At 42.9% G+C, this 13,205-nt stretch overlaps 4 protein-coding genes across 13 annotated transcripts in view; 3 read left to right on the forward strand and 1 right to left on the reverse strand.

Annotated features, from left to right (window-relative positions):
• Positions 1-13,205, reverse strand: part of LOC4803848 (cyclic nucleotide-gated channel rod photoreceptor subunit alpha) — a 57,867-nt gene that overhangs the window by 33,593 nt on the left and 11,069 nt on the right. The window lies entirely within an intron of this gene.
• On the forward strand, positions 5,839-6,607 carry LOC26534029 (uncharacterized). The gene is made up of 2 exons (XM_015183906.2): positions 5,839-5,997; positions 6,064-6,607. The coding sequence occupies exons 1-2, from the start codon at positions 5,941-5,943 to the stop codon at positions 6,553-6,555; spliced, it is 549 nt and encodes a 182-aa protein (XP_015039392.2). The 5' UTR covers positions 5,839-5,940; the 3' UTR covers positions 6,556-6,607.
• LOC6898263 (uncharacterized) lies at positions 6,700-7,470 on the forward strand. Its single transcript, XM_002138293.3, has 2 exons — positions 6,700-6,857; positions 6,912-7,470. The coding sequence occupies exons 1-2, from the start codon at positions 6,789-6,791 to the stop codon at positions 7,410-7,412; spliced, it is 570 nt and encodes a 189-aa protein (XP_002138329.3). The 5' UTR covers positions 6,700-6,788; the 3' UTR covers positions 7,413-7,470.
• On the forward strand, positions 9,017-9,911 carry LOC6898265 (uncharacterized). The gene is made up of 2 exons (XM_002138295.3): positions 9,017-9,175; positions 9,253-9,911. The coding sequence occupies exons 1-2, from the start codon at positions 9,122-9,124 to the stop codon at positions 9,757-9,759; spliced, it is 561 nt and encodes a 186-aa protein (XP_002138331.3). The 5' UTR covers positions 9,017-9,121; the 3' UTR covers positions 9,760-9,911.

Below are 13,205 nucleotides of genomic sequence, written 5' to 3' on the forward strand. Positions count from 1 at the left end.
AGGGTCTTAGGGCTAAAGCCGCTTAGTGGAAAAAGAAACAAGCAAACAGCAAATGATACATACGAGCAGATACACACACACAGACTCGCACAGGGACACGGGCATAGAGGCATACAGGCAAAGCCCAGAAAAAACTGTCTATCTTTCAGAGCCAAGAAGACGAGACTGGAGAAACGAGACCCTACTCCCGTAACCGCTTGCCTTATCATTTTAATATTTAATAAGCATTTCGCAGAAAAGAGCGGGATGCTGTGGAAAAGGGAGCACGCCAGAAGGAAAGTGTGGAAACCCCGAATGAACTGGGTTGGGGGGAACTCCCCGACTCACAGCCAGGGGACTCTTGAGATATTCAGTTGAGTGTAAACTTGATAAGTTGTTGCCCTGGCAAATGTACAATATATTGTACGAGGGGGTACAAAAAACGAGGAATCCATAGTCTGTGCTTCAATGGCAAGCAAAAGAATACATATGATTCTATTTTTTAATATTTACATACGAGAATTATGCCACTTGAAATGCCAGATGCCGATGTGTGGCTCTCCTTCATTGGCTCTTTAAACTCTTTAGTGGATGGCTTTTCCCCTCCGCCCCGTTATATCCACAAGCAGCTGCTGCTTTCGGCTTTCCGTTTGGATACGTGACGAATAACAAATTTGTGGGATTTTGCAGAGTTTTGATTGAATGTTTCCCTCCAGCTGGCTGCCTCGGCAAATCGCACGAGATCCAAATACAAATATGATTTATGAGCCGCAGAATGAAAACGAATGGGGGGTAGGAGTCCCCACTGCAGATGTTGCACAATCACACACACACACACACACACACACAATTTAGAGAGGAGAAGGCTTAAGAACTTGCTGTCTGATGTATTACACATCCGTTTCCAGGTCCATTCCCATGATTATGCAAAACCGATTCAAAATTATTAGGGATATACCCTGCCAGGAGGATAGACCATATCCTGTGGGTTCTACTGTCATCTCACCAGCTCTTTGGCAAAGCCCAAAAGGCAATCAAGTGTTGCCAAAACCTACGCAAACATGAAAATTACCAAAAAAAAAAAGAAAAAAAAACCACCCCCCCCAGAGGGAAAGCAAACTCCAAAAAAGTAGATTTTTCTCAGAGTTTGTGGATGAGGGGTTGAGGGGATGTGCAGCTTGGCATGTGGATTCTGGGCAATTGTTTGCATTGTGCAAGTGTCAACAGCATTTGCAATTCCGTTGCAAATTTTACCACCTTTTTGTGCTTTGAACCTCCTTTATTGCATTTCCATTTCTCCCCATCTCTCCCGCTCTCTCTCCCCCTATCGTTTCATACTTTTTCTCGTTTGCTGCGAAAATATGGTAATTCTTTTGGGAAGCACACCTTCATTTTGTATTATTTCGACTCGCTCGCAATATTTATCCGCAACGAAAGTGCTAGCCAATATTTTGACTATCGCAGCGTCCTTTAATATTTATATATAAATTCATTATTACTAGTATTATCATACATACGAGTATCATGTTTAAATTTCTCTATTCGTTTGCATTTAATTGCCTTGCTGGGAAGAACTAAGGGTCTTTGTGATGATATCTAATTAATACAATCCTTTTTGATATAATCCCAGAGCACTGGGCACTGTACATCCCCGTACCCATTTGTCCAGCTCACATTGCAAGACAGATAGCGCTGCGTGCATAAAAAATTAACTGCCATCAATCCCGCGCTTCCAAACATTCGTCCAGAGTCGGACGACAGGAGGAGATCCCAGATGGAGCACAGCCCAAGAGATGGGACAGCGAAGAGCCAGCAACAAAAAGGCGGCTAATTAGAGGCAATAGTCGCGAACGGACAGCGCATTAGACGAAATCCAATATGGCAAAAACCAGAGTCTGCTCCACGAAAATAGGGACCATCTCTGTAGCAGCAGATACTCTATCTGATTAGCCCACGTGCACATTTATCACAGGAATGTGACACACTCGAGCAGCAGCAGCAGCAGCTGCAGCATCGTCAGGAGGGAAGGAAATAGGGAAGAGCAACTCGGATTCCATAGAATTCAAACGTTGACCACAAGGGAGGTCCCTAATTAGAGTACTTCTATGGAATCGCGTACTCGGAGTACTCGTACAAAAGGCCTTCCTCTGAATTTCGACCAAATTAGAGACCCATACGCAGTGCTAATTTATAGGGAGAATTTTTGCGCTTCATTTGATACATTCACGGAATGGATTATCAACAATTATCATGCATCTTCGTTGCATATTTGAAATTAGCCAACAGATACATGTATCTCGCACTTCAATGCAGAGGTAAGTACCCGTAGATACAAATTAAGAGGATTCAAATTACCAACAAGAAAACAGATATGTAACGTAACGACCTCCACAATTAGTTCACGTATTTGATAGTCAACATAAATAATGTTTTCCAATATCTATACAAAATATTGTTTACCTCCCGATTTCATCTATTTTAGCCATCCTCAGTCCCATATTTCCCCATATTTTCCACGCAAATGCATGCCACTGTATGTACTGCATTTCCAATTTCCATTGACCTAACCTTGTGTTTTGTTTCGTTACTATTAATTCAATAAAATCTTATATCAATTGCAGTATTTCCCCAATGTAATTTTATCTGTTGCAATTATCAGAGGTTTATGCAGATATCTAAAAGTGCCCGGCCCATGGCCTTGCCACACACGAAACCATTGTATAATTGAGCAATTTAATACGAGATTTAGCCAATCGATTTTCGAATAGGCAAAATATTATTATTGTCATGGAGATGGCAAGGGGGTATATCGAGTTCATGCAAGACGCACTTTATTCTTACAGACAATCTATGATCTATGAAGATCTAATTGTTTGCCAAAAATTGGTATCTTTTCCATTTCGCTGCAATGAAAACTTAATCTGGCAGTAAATACATTTATTTTCCTATCACTTTTCCTGAGTATTGGGTATCATATAGTCGAAATATGCATTCTCACCCAATCTCCCTCTCTCTCTGAATTTCTGTTGCACGACTGGCCGCACAAATATTTAATTGTAGTAAAACTTTTGGGTTTTCCGTTAATTCTATTACAACAACATTTTTTTTGCCAAAATAAACACAGACACAATTGCGGGGCACTGTGGATCCATGGAATGGCGAACTCTCTCCATTTCCCTGGCTTTTGCTCGCTCTGGTTGTGTTTTCCCTTCAACATTGCGCACGAACTGCAATTTATAACTGCATATACGTGAGCATCCCTCATCCCTTAGCCCTTCCTGTTTCCCCTATCCAGCAGCCATTCGCTCCCCCTTTTCAGACCCTGTGGCATATAAACATTTTGTTAGCTGCGCTTTGGCTGTGTTCCTCGATGCAAGGTGCCCGCTCACATCCGTGAGACAGTGCTCTGCATCTAGCATTCAGGCGTGCTCGAGTACGAGGTGCCTGCCCCTCCCCCCCCCCTGCTGCTGTTGCTACAGTTTTTTCCGAATCGCCAGAGCGCGAACAAACAAAAAGGTCGCGGCGGCTGCAGCGTCCGCACCAGCCAAACAACAGGGAAAAACAAAATGAAAATGAAAAACAACTTGCAGCAAAGAATTACAACAAAATGGGAAAAGAACGGCACCACGTGTGTGTGTGTGTCTGTGTGTGTGTGTATGCCCCATTCAGCGGCAGTTTGCTGTTGCAGCAAACTCAGGTCCTCCAGAGTTGTGTGGTCCTGCAACAAATTTGCTGGCACAGCAGGCGAAAATATGTGCCAACACAGCAGCATTCTCCAGGAGTGGAGTGTGGCAAGGATATGGATATGGTGGAAGGATATTTCACTTTATTGGCAAAGTCGAAGACGGAGTGCACTTTCCACACACGCGACCTCGCGGCCGGGGGAAACTTATGGCTTTGGCGAAATTCCTACTTTCCAGCAGCTCATCCCGTTTAAGTCTCGGAATTTCCCTGGGAAATGGAAACTAAAGCTGTGTGAGGCAATGTCTTGTATATAGCCTATAACCCTATTGCCCGCTAAGAATTTTGGATGCAGTTCTCCCCCTCCGTTGGCCATCATTAATCTTCGTCTTCGTCTTCGTCTTTGAGTGACATGGATCGTTTTCCCACATCCCGCAGGCTGAGACTTAATTAGGCTCCCATTTGGCTTCGTTCCGAGCAGCAGCATCAGGTACCGAGCTGCATATATGTATGTATGCACCATTCGCTGTGGAAATATTTGCATTCCGTCTATCCCTCCCACAGACGCGATGGCCTAGAAGGGACCGTCATAAGCAGAGGCTGGTCCAAGGACCTCCGTGAATTGCTCATCTTAATTGGATTTTAAATTAACTGTTAAAGCATTTAGCGTTGTTTGGAGAGTAGGGAAAGGGACGAGTGGGAGGAACCGCAAGAACAGGTGATAAGGTGGCCGTGTTCCTTGGATAACCACAGGCCACAAGCCCACATACACGACACCCAACCCGCAGGTCATTTGTAGCGCACAAATTAAATGCCACTTTCAGATTCCAAGCCATTTCTTGTATGGTTTTAATCTACTGGCAATGGCCCAATAATGTTTGGCTTTCAACGAGGCCTCAAACAAATAAGAGATTCGGCAAAATGATTTTCACATAAATCCAACACAGTGCACGGGCCCCTGCTTCCAAAAATTCAATTAGATGGATATATCTCCATCTGTACGTCTGGACGATCCCCTGGTACGAGGGGAGAGGCTGCATATCCATCATTCTCTCTCTCTCTCCAAATGTTGACGTTGAAAATTTCCTCTATCTGCCCTACCATCTCTCTGTCTCTCTCTCTCTCTCTCTCTCTCTGTCGAAACATGCGTGTCAAAACAATTGTCATTCATTTTACTCAGGGCTCTGTCTGTGGAAATTGAGTTCCATTTCCCCTTCCTCCGTCCACAGCCACTTCTATAGCCATGCAATTATGCCCCCAATGACATGTGTTAACAGTCAAACCCCAACCCAGCACCCCCTTCTCTTGCCTATTCGGTTCCATCTCCGCCACGTTCAACATTTCCGCCAGCCATTTTTGCCCATTTCCTGCAGCCTTTCAACTTGAAATCCATATGGGAAAACGGAAGATGTGGGAAGAGTGAAGATAGAAGATAGTATATACGATAGATCCTTGGGCTGAGGTTAGTTCCTCTGCTATCTTCTATCAACGGCTTGATTACGGCTGTCATATTATTTTCACACTTGAAATGCTGCTCGCATTTCAGCGCCACAAATCGATCCGACGCGCGGTCGTTATAAACGTTGCGGTCGTTATATGACACTTGGCTGTCACTCTTTACATGGCCAAAGAAGTCCTTGGCCAGCATGTCCTGGTCCTCTCCTGAGTGTGTGTGTGTGTGTGCGTATATCCTAGCATTCTTTCAGCTGTCAGACCATGGAACATCCGCCTCCTCTTGGAACTCTTCTCAGAACACTTACACTTGGCGGTGGTGCGGTGGTGCGGTTGTGCAGGTCCGAAACTGACGCTTTTTCCACAATTTGTATGGAATTTCGTATAGATATAAGGCGTAGCAGGGGCATTCGATAGATATTTCCGCCTAAGGCACACAACATACAACCCGAAACACACAATGCCCAGGAGGCTGCAGACTCGAGCTCTATTGCTCGTTCTGGTAAGTGCTTGAAGACAAGATCACTCTTAAAACTCAACTAGCCAACGTTCTACCCCGATTTCTATAATTTATTATATAAGAAAAACTGTTCCCGAAATTATTATCGTACAACTTGCACAGGCATTCTGATGTTGCAACCTTACACAGCTTTTCGATGTTACACGGAGGTATATTTTATTCGTAGAAAGTACAAATCAGGAAAAAGTCTGATAATCAAGCTTTCATTTAAGTGTCATGGACATTGATTTAGTTCTTTGAGATCTTTGTGTATTCATCATTCCTTGTTCAGTCAGTATTTATTGTTGTAGCTACATCGAAAATCAAACATGAATCCCAAATTGAATTTAATTTCCTTGACGCTCATAGCGGAGCTCTTCCTACTGGTACGTCCCTCTGCTATTAAGAGAAAAATCTCTCAAATGATCCTCAATCTCAAATTGATGTCGCAGGTGCCTTTCGGGAATGCTAGGGGCACCATTACGCCAACGCAGCAGAAGATCGAAAAGAGTAGAAACACCACAAGTATCACCAGAAATGGCACTTTGATTCTGGATGCAGGCGACCAGAGGCTGAACTCCACTAGCCATTCAGTATCCCATGTTTCGGTTTCGGTTTCTGCATCTGTTTCCCCTTCCGAATCCTCGTCATCTACTGTGCGGCATATCCGTCGCAAAAAGAGGGAATATGCAGTAGATATTCCATTTGATTTCTTCACGAACCATATGCACTGCGACATGGAGCAATCGGGAACCTATAAGATAATGGCTTTTTTGCCTTTTAATTGCATTTGGCTACAAAACAATCGGCACCAACACGAGGGGTGGTGGCGCATATACATGCAGGCACTGATGGAGGCATTCTTCTTTGGACAGTATTATGAGCGCTTGAGGCGCTTCGAGCTCGACCCACACTCCTTCGACTACAGAGGTGTGGGATTTTAGTCTAGTCTCTATAAAATTAATGCGGAAATAAAATTATATTCTCGTATCTACACTTTTAACGGGACGGCTATATGAGTAGATTTTAAAGGGGAGGGGGCAAAAACTCCGACATCCAAAAATCTGTAAGCATGGATGTCTGATTTTTGTAACACTGATTTAGCTGTCTTTTTATCTTTATATGGGTACATAAAACACGAAACCCGCATTGACACACAATAAAAGAAAACACTTGTATGAAAAAGATATACAAGTCCCATATGATGTCCTTAGCTTTAGCTCTGATATGGCAACTATTCCTCATGGTAGGTCCTCTGTGTTCAAGCTATCCTCAAATGATCCTCATCCTCAAATTGCAGTCCCAGCTGCCTTTGACGAATACCAAGAGTATTTCCATTACTCCAAAACAGCAGCAGTCTATCGGTGGCATCAACAAATCTACGAGTAACACCTCGATCCTCGATGCAGGCGACCAGAAGAAGAACACCACTAGTCTTACAGCATCCGGTCCTGGTTCCCCTTCTGTTATATCTGCTACTCCTTCTACTACCCCTTCTCAATCATCGCCATCCGCCGTGAAGCATATCCGGCGGAGCAAGCGTTCAACTCTGATGGATATACCATTCGATTTTAATACGAAACATCTGCCCTGCGACGTGGATGTGGGCAATGCTGTTTCGATCGTTGATAATTTTGAGTCTCACTGCGTTTGGGCATATAACAACAAGCATGCCCATGAGGGAACCTGGCGTGTCTGGCAGATCTATAAATTGGAGGGATTCTTTTTTGGTCAGTACCACGAGCGCTTGAAGCGCTACGAGATCGATCCCCACGGCTATGTTTGGCCAAAAGACCCATAGATACACTACAAATGTTTGTATGGTCAATTAAATTATCCGTTTGGACTTAATGTACTTATTGGATGGTCGATTTATGGTATTGGGTGGTATTCCTGGGGCGGATATGGGGTATATTTTATAATTTGCCATTGAGTTAGTTGTCTGTACATTCACTAGTAAAAATCATCATTGATAGTCCGTAAATTCAACTCGAAACTAGTCAAAAATGTTTGTGTATTGAATTTGTTTTGGAGCCAAACATGAAGTTGCGATTTAGGGGAATACTAATCCTTTTCGCATTGCGACGTTGCAGGGCCAATTATAATATACGGAAGATGGAGAAGATGGTGTAGATGGTAGAACCTGATCCTGTTACTAAGGTTAGTTCCTCTGCTATATTCTATCAACGGCTTGTATACGGCTGTCATATTATTTGCATACTTGAAATACTGCTCTCTGCTCGATCCGACGAGTGGCTTTTATAAACGTAGGCCATCATGACTCTTGGCTGTCTCTCTTTAAGTGGTAGTTACTAAATTTAACTTTAAGGTAAAACTTAGCATTTGAACCGCTAAATTTCTCATTCCTGATACATTTTTTTACTAATCGTCTCACTAACCCTGAACTTCGTTTGAGTATCCTTCCCATACCAAAGACAAACTCTAATTTGTCTAGTAAATTGCGAAAATTAATCTATTTGGTGTCAAACGGAGATATATTTAATTCGGCGAAAAGTTCAAATCAGGGGAAACGCCGTATCTATGTATAAATATATTCTCTCTGAGAATCAAGCTTTCATTTAAATGTCAAATTATTGCTATAATATTAAGTAATTAGCAGTAATTAATACATTGATACACAATAACGTAAAACGAAAAGAAAACAAAACACATATATGAAAGGGATATACACGTCCTATACGATGTCCTTAGCTTTAGCTCTGATATGGCAACTATTCCTCATGGTAAGTCCTCTGTGTTCAAACTATCCTCAATTGATCCTCATCCTCACATTGCAGTCCCAGCTGCCTTTAGGGGATGCCAAGAGTATTTCCCTTCCTCCAACACAGCGGCAGTCTATCGGTGGCATCAACAACTCTACGAGTAACACCTCGATCCTCGATGCAGGCGAGCAGATGAAGAACACCACTAGTCCAGCAGCATCCGGTCCTGGTTCCCCTTCTGATATATCTGCTACCCCTTTTCAATCATCGCCATCCGCGGTGAAGCATATCCGGCGGAGCAAGCGTTCAACTCGGACAAATTTGCCATTCGATTTTCATACGAAACATCTACCCTGCGACATGGATATGGGCCTTCAGCTCATCACCCATTTTAATTCTTTCTGCATTTGGGCATATAACAACAGGTATGCCCATGAGGGAACCTGGCGAGTCTGGCAGATGTATAAGTTGGAAGGATTCTTTTTTGGTCAGTACTACGAGCGCTTGAAGCGCTACGAAATCGATCCCCACGGCTATGTTTGGCCAAAAGACCCATAGATACACTACAAATGTTTGTAGGGTCAATAAAATTATCCGTTCTTATTGGATGGTTGATTTACGGTTTAGGGCGGTATTCCTGGGTTATTTATGGGATACCTTTTTCTTATGTGCCATTGAGTTAGTTGTCTGTACATTTCACTAGTAAAAGTCATCATTGATAGTCCGTAAATTCAACTCGAAACAAATCCAAAATTTTTGTGTAATTGAAATTGTTTTGGAACGAAAAATGAAGTTGCCATTTAGGAGAATAATAATCCTGTTGGCATTGCTGTTTGTGGGGGTAAGACGATGAAGAAATCAAAGCGGCGAAGCATGTCCAATCATAAGAATCAATTTCATCCGTCTTTCCATCGATAGTTCCTACTAATTGAGAGAGCAGCTGCCCGGAGTGTTCCGGAATACATGCCAAACGAAACGAAAAATTCCAGTGTCGTCGAAAGAAAGATTAACGCCACTGATTGGGCCAAGGTGCGGAGAGAGCAAGGTCAACCCATAGAAGAAATGGCCCCCGATTCCCAGTTACCTCAGTACCCATATTTCAGCTCAATCAAGCACTTGGCCCGCACTAATAAGAGCAGTCTCAATAATACCAATCTCACTTCCACTGAGCCGTCTATACCCTTTGGCTTCGACACATCGCATCTGCCCTGCGATTTGGATTCGGGGGGACGAGAGTCCGTTGTGTGGGCTTTTCCAACTTATTGCGTCTGGGCATGGAACAACAAATACAACGATGAAAAGAGCTATCGCGTCTTCAAGATCTTTCAACTGGAGGGCTTCTTCTTTGGCCAATACTACGAGCGTTTAAAGCGCTTCGAGATGGATCCGAAAGTATGGGATTATATGAAAACAGGAGTCTCATAGAGAATCTTCTAAGGGCAACATTTAAATTTTCTGTATCACGTTCGGATGATTGTACGTCTGTAATACGGTCTACGATGGTTAACGCTTATTTAAGCCGTGTTAAATTTGTTGTTGTGTCAAAATATATGTATGTATATATGTGTATCGAAATATTCGAAAGTGTAACAAAAGTTTGTCCCGCAAAATGAGAAGATCGATAATGAAATGAAATCTTAAGCGAAAAGAGAGAATTTGCTAATAGAGGCAACTCCAGTCTATAATTTCTAGCTACACATCTTTCGAAATCTACTCGAAATCTACTCGAAATCTACCCGAAACACTCGAAAGTGGAATATGCGTGCTCATTCCTTGAATTTTATACACGAAAATTCTGGTCTATGACTCTGATTGGAAGATGCATCATGATGTCATGACAAGAAGAACGAAAATTATCTGTGACTGATTGACCTCGTTAGGTGTTTGTTTTTTCCTGAGTAATTAATCAATTAGATACGACAATCGCTCTTCAATCGCTGCCGTAGAGCCTTCTTAGAAACAAGCTAAAATAGATTACAAATGCGAACGGAAATTCGATACTTTCGTAATGCTTTTTCGCTGTTTGTTCGGGCGAAAAGTGGGGAGGAAATTGAAAGAGTCGCCAGCTGTTCTTTTTCCCAGAACGAGCGGATTCCAACGCTCAGTGTGGGACTGGAACTGGAACTGGGACTGGGGCGTATGCAAGTATTTTTCTGATTCAAGAATATGGATTGATTTCGTCCTGCCGATTTTGGAGACAACTCAACGCTCATCTCAGACGCACACAATTATAAATGATTTCTTCTTCATTTTATTTTAATTGCGGCAGCGTTCGTTTTCTCTGATGAATATAATCAATCAAATTTCCAACGTCTTTTCTCCTCCTTGGAAATGTATTTGGGCCAAAAGCAAATAAGGTGCAACGCCCTAAGTGAATTGGATGGCGTGTTTCGTTCGGTCGGTCTGGGGCGATTTTTATCTGCCCTTTCTTCCCCCATATCTCGGCTAGCATTTGTGTGTGTAATTTGTAATTTTGCGGATCATCAATCAGCTGTCGTCAGCTGTCGAGCTGCGATTGCGTCCCCACCATAAAGCGTTACAGAGGAGAGGTGCGGACAGAGAAGCTCTGATTTATCGATGACTGGCCGAAACACGAGTCGTTTGTTCCTTTTAATTATACGAAATCTCCCGTCCCTCTGTCTTCTATTTGCGGGGTTCGGGGGAATTCTTCTTTGCTACGTACCGAGAAAGATGTCCTTAGATTTGACTATCAGGAAACAGGCTTCTATTGATATCTACTGATATGTGCTTCTGTTTTTGGAGAACATTGTTTGGGGTTCGCTGTTAATTATAATGAAGGAATTGGAGCACACACTTTCTTACTGCGTAATTTTGTGCATCAAATATTCACATAGTTTGCATATTCACCTAGTTGTCTTGACGAACAAAAACTTGATGCCTGCACTGAAAAGTTTTCCACAAAGTGCACAGAGCAAAAACCGTGGACTACTCGCATGACAAGGGATTCATATCCTCTTGACACTTGAATGTGCTGCTCCTTGCCCCCTCTATTCCTATACAGGAAACATCGAATATTGTATACCCGCACTGTTTTCTGTTTCAATTAAACTTCAAAGAGCAACAGCAACAGCAGCAGCAGAGCTCCCACATAAGCTTCAATTTCTTCTACCTTTTAATTAATTTTAAATTGCACAATCAAGTGCAAGACAGACACTAAAACAGAATGGAAATCGAGCCATGGCGGGCGTGGGTGTGCGGGTTGGAAAAATATGATGAGTTTCTTTTGTGTACAAATATTTTGTATCATTAAAATTTCAAGAGAATTTATATTCTCAATGCGAAAAGGTTTTTATTCTCTCTTTTTTCCGCTTTTCATAGGCAAAGAAAAACATTGCCTTCAGTGGAGCTCCAATTTTATTTATTTATTTCCGGAAGCGTGCCCTTGAGAATGGGGCTTTCTCTTGGGCTTTCTCCTGGCCATCGCACCACACTCCCCCAAGATACTAATACAGATGCACACACACACACAGACACACCATCGTTGTTCATTAGATTTTGTTGCTCTCCACGCTTTTTGCGGCACTCGCGCGTGTCTGAGCCCTGGCCCAGGAGTTCTTCAAAAGTTTTCATTGCTCCCTCCCATTGCCAGCCACGCCCCTTAAGCGTGTCTTAGGCCATGGGGGCAGTGGTGGCAATGGCAATGGTTTCCTGGTGGCTTTCTTTGACCATTTGGCTGTGCTATGCCTCTAATGAAAACATAATAAAAATTTTGCGCTTTTCTGCCTTCCCAAGTGGCTGTGAAATTTTTTGATGACTTTGCCAGCTTGTGGGAATCGTGCCTGCCCCTGTCACTGTCGCTGGTTGTACATATACTTACTAAGCGAACTGTGTTTCTCTCTGCTTTTCGCCCATTTAGTTTAATGTAATTAAGTTCTCTGGTCCGAGAGTGACGGCAAAGTGTGCCTCTCTCAATGGAAATTGTCTTATGGGGCGATAATTATTTGATGATGTCACAATATATTTTGCATTTTGCAGTAGATCCTGAACAATTGTTCAATTAGCTGAAGGTATTTCCATAATCTATAGAATATCTCCAGGCACTGTCGAATTTTCATTGCTTTGCATGTTGAAAGTTTTTCCCAGGACAAAGTTTTCAAGTTTCCAGAGTCGCATAAAATATTTATGGTATTGATTGGTGGGCTGAACACGAGTTTCGAAGTTCGGCCACAATTGATTCCCAGCCTAACAAATCAATCATTTGGACACCGGCCCCTTACACTCTACTATACATATATATTTCAGCATAGAATCCAGTGCGGCTCCTCCTCCAACCTGCTTCCTGCTTCAGGAGCAGGAGGAGAAGCGCACAGTCACTTTGAAACTGACACGGCTACGTTGCACCCACTTTCGTGGCGCAAATCTCATTTCCCTTGTGGCTGCAAAAACCACTGAAAAAAGTACCCCTTCTCCGAGGCTCTAAAATCCTTTCCTCTTTTTTTGGCGTGTGGTGCTGGGGGATAACCCAATTTGATGGCCACTGCTTCTCCACTGCTCTCTGCTTACGTCACAGCTTCGCACCTCGCACAACTTGCTTTCTGTGTCACACACACACACACACACAAACTCAGGCATATAGCGAAAGAGAGGCACACACACAGAGAGAGAGAGAGAGAGTCATGGCTCTACAGAGAGTTCTACATTATGGCCAAAAAGTGGACGAAACAAAACAACAAAATTCCATTGGAATGAGGGGCATAAAAAATGGTAACAAAATTACATACATCAAAGGTGTTTTTTTTTTTTATTTTACTCTTTTATGAATATACGAGTGTGAGAAGAGTGAGAGAGGGGGGATACGGATGAGAGAGGGGATAAGCCAGCATGTTGTTTAAGGGTTGCTGCGGGCCCGG

The sequence above is a fragment of the Drosophila pseudoobscura genome, chromosome 3 (genome assembly GCF_009870125.1).
Source record: "Drosophila pseudoobscura strain MV-25-SWS-2005 chromosome 3, UCI_Dpse_MV25, whole genome shotgun sequence".
Classification (NCBI taxonomy): Eukaryota; Metazoa; Arthropoda; class Insecta; order Diptera; family Drosophilidae; genus Drosophila; species Drosophila pseudoobscura.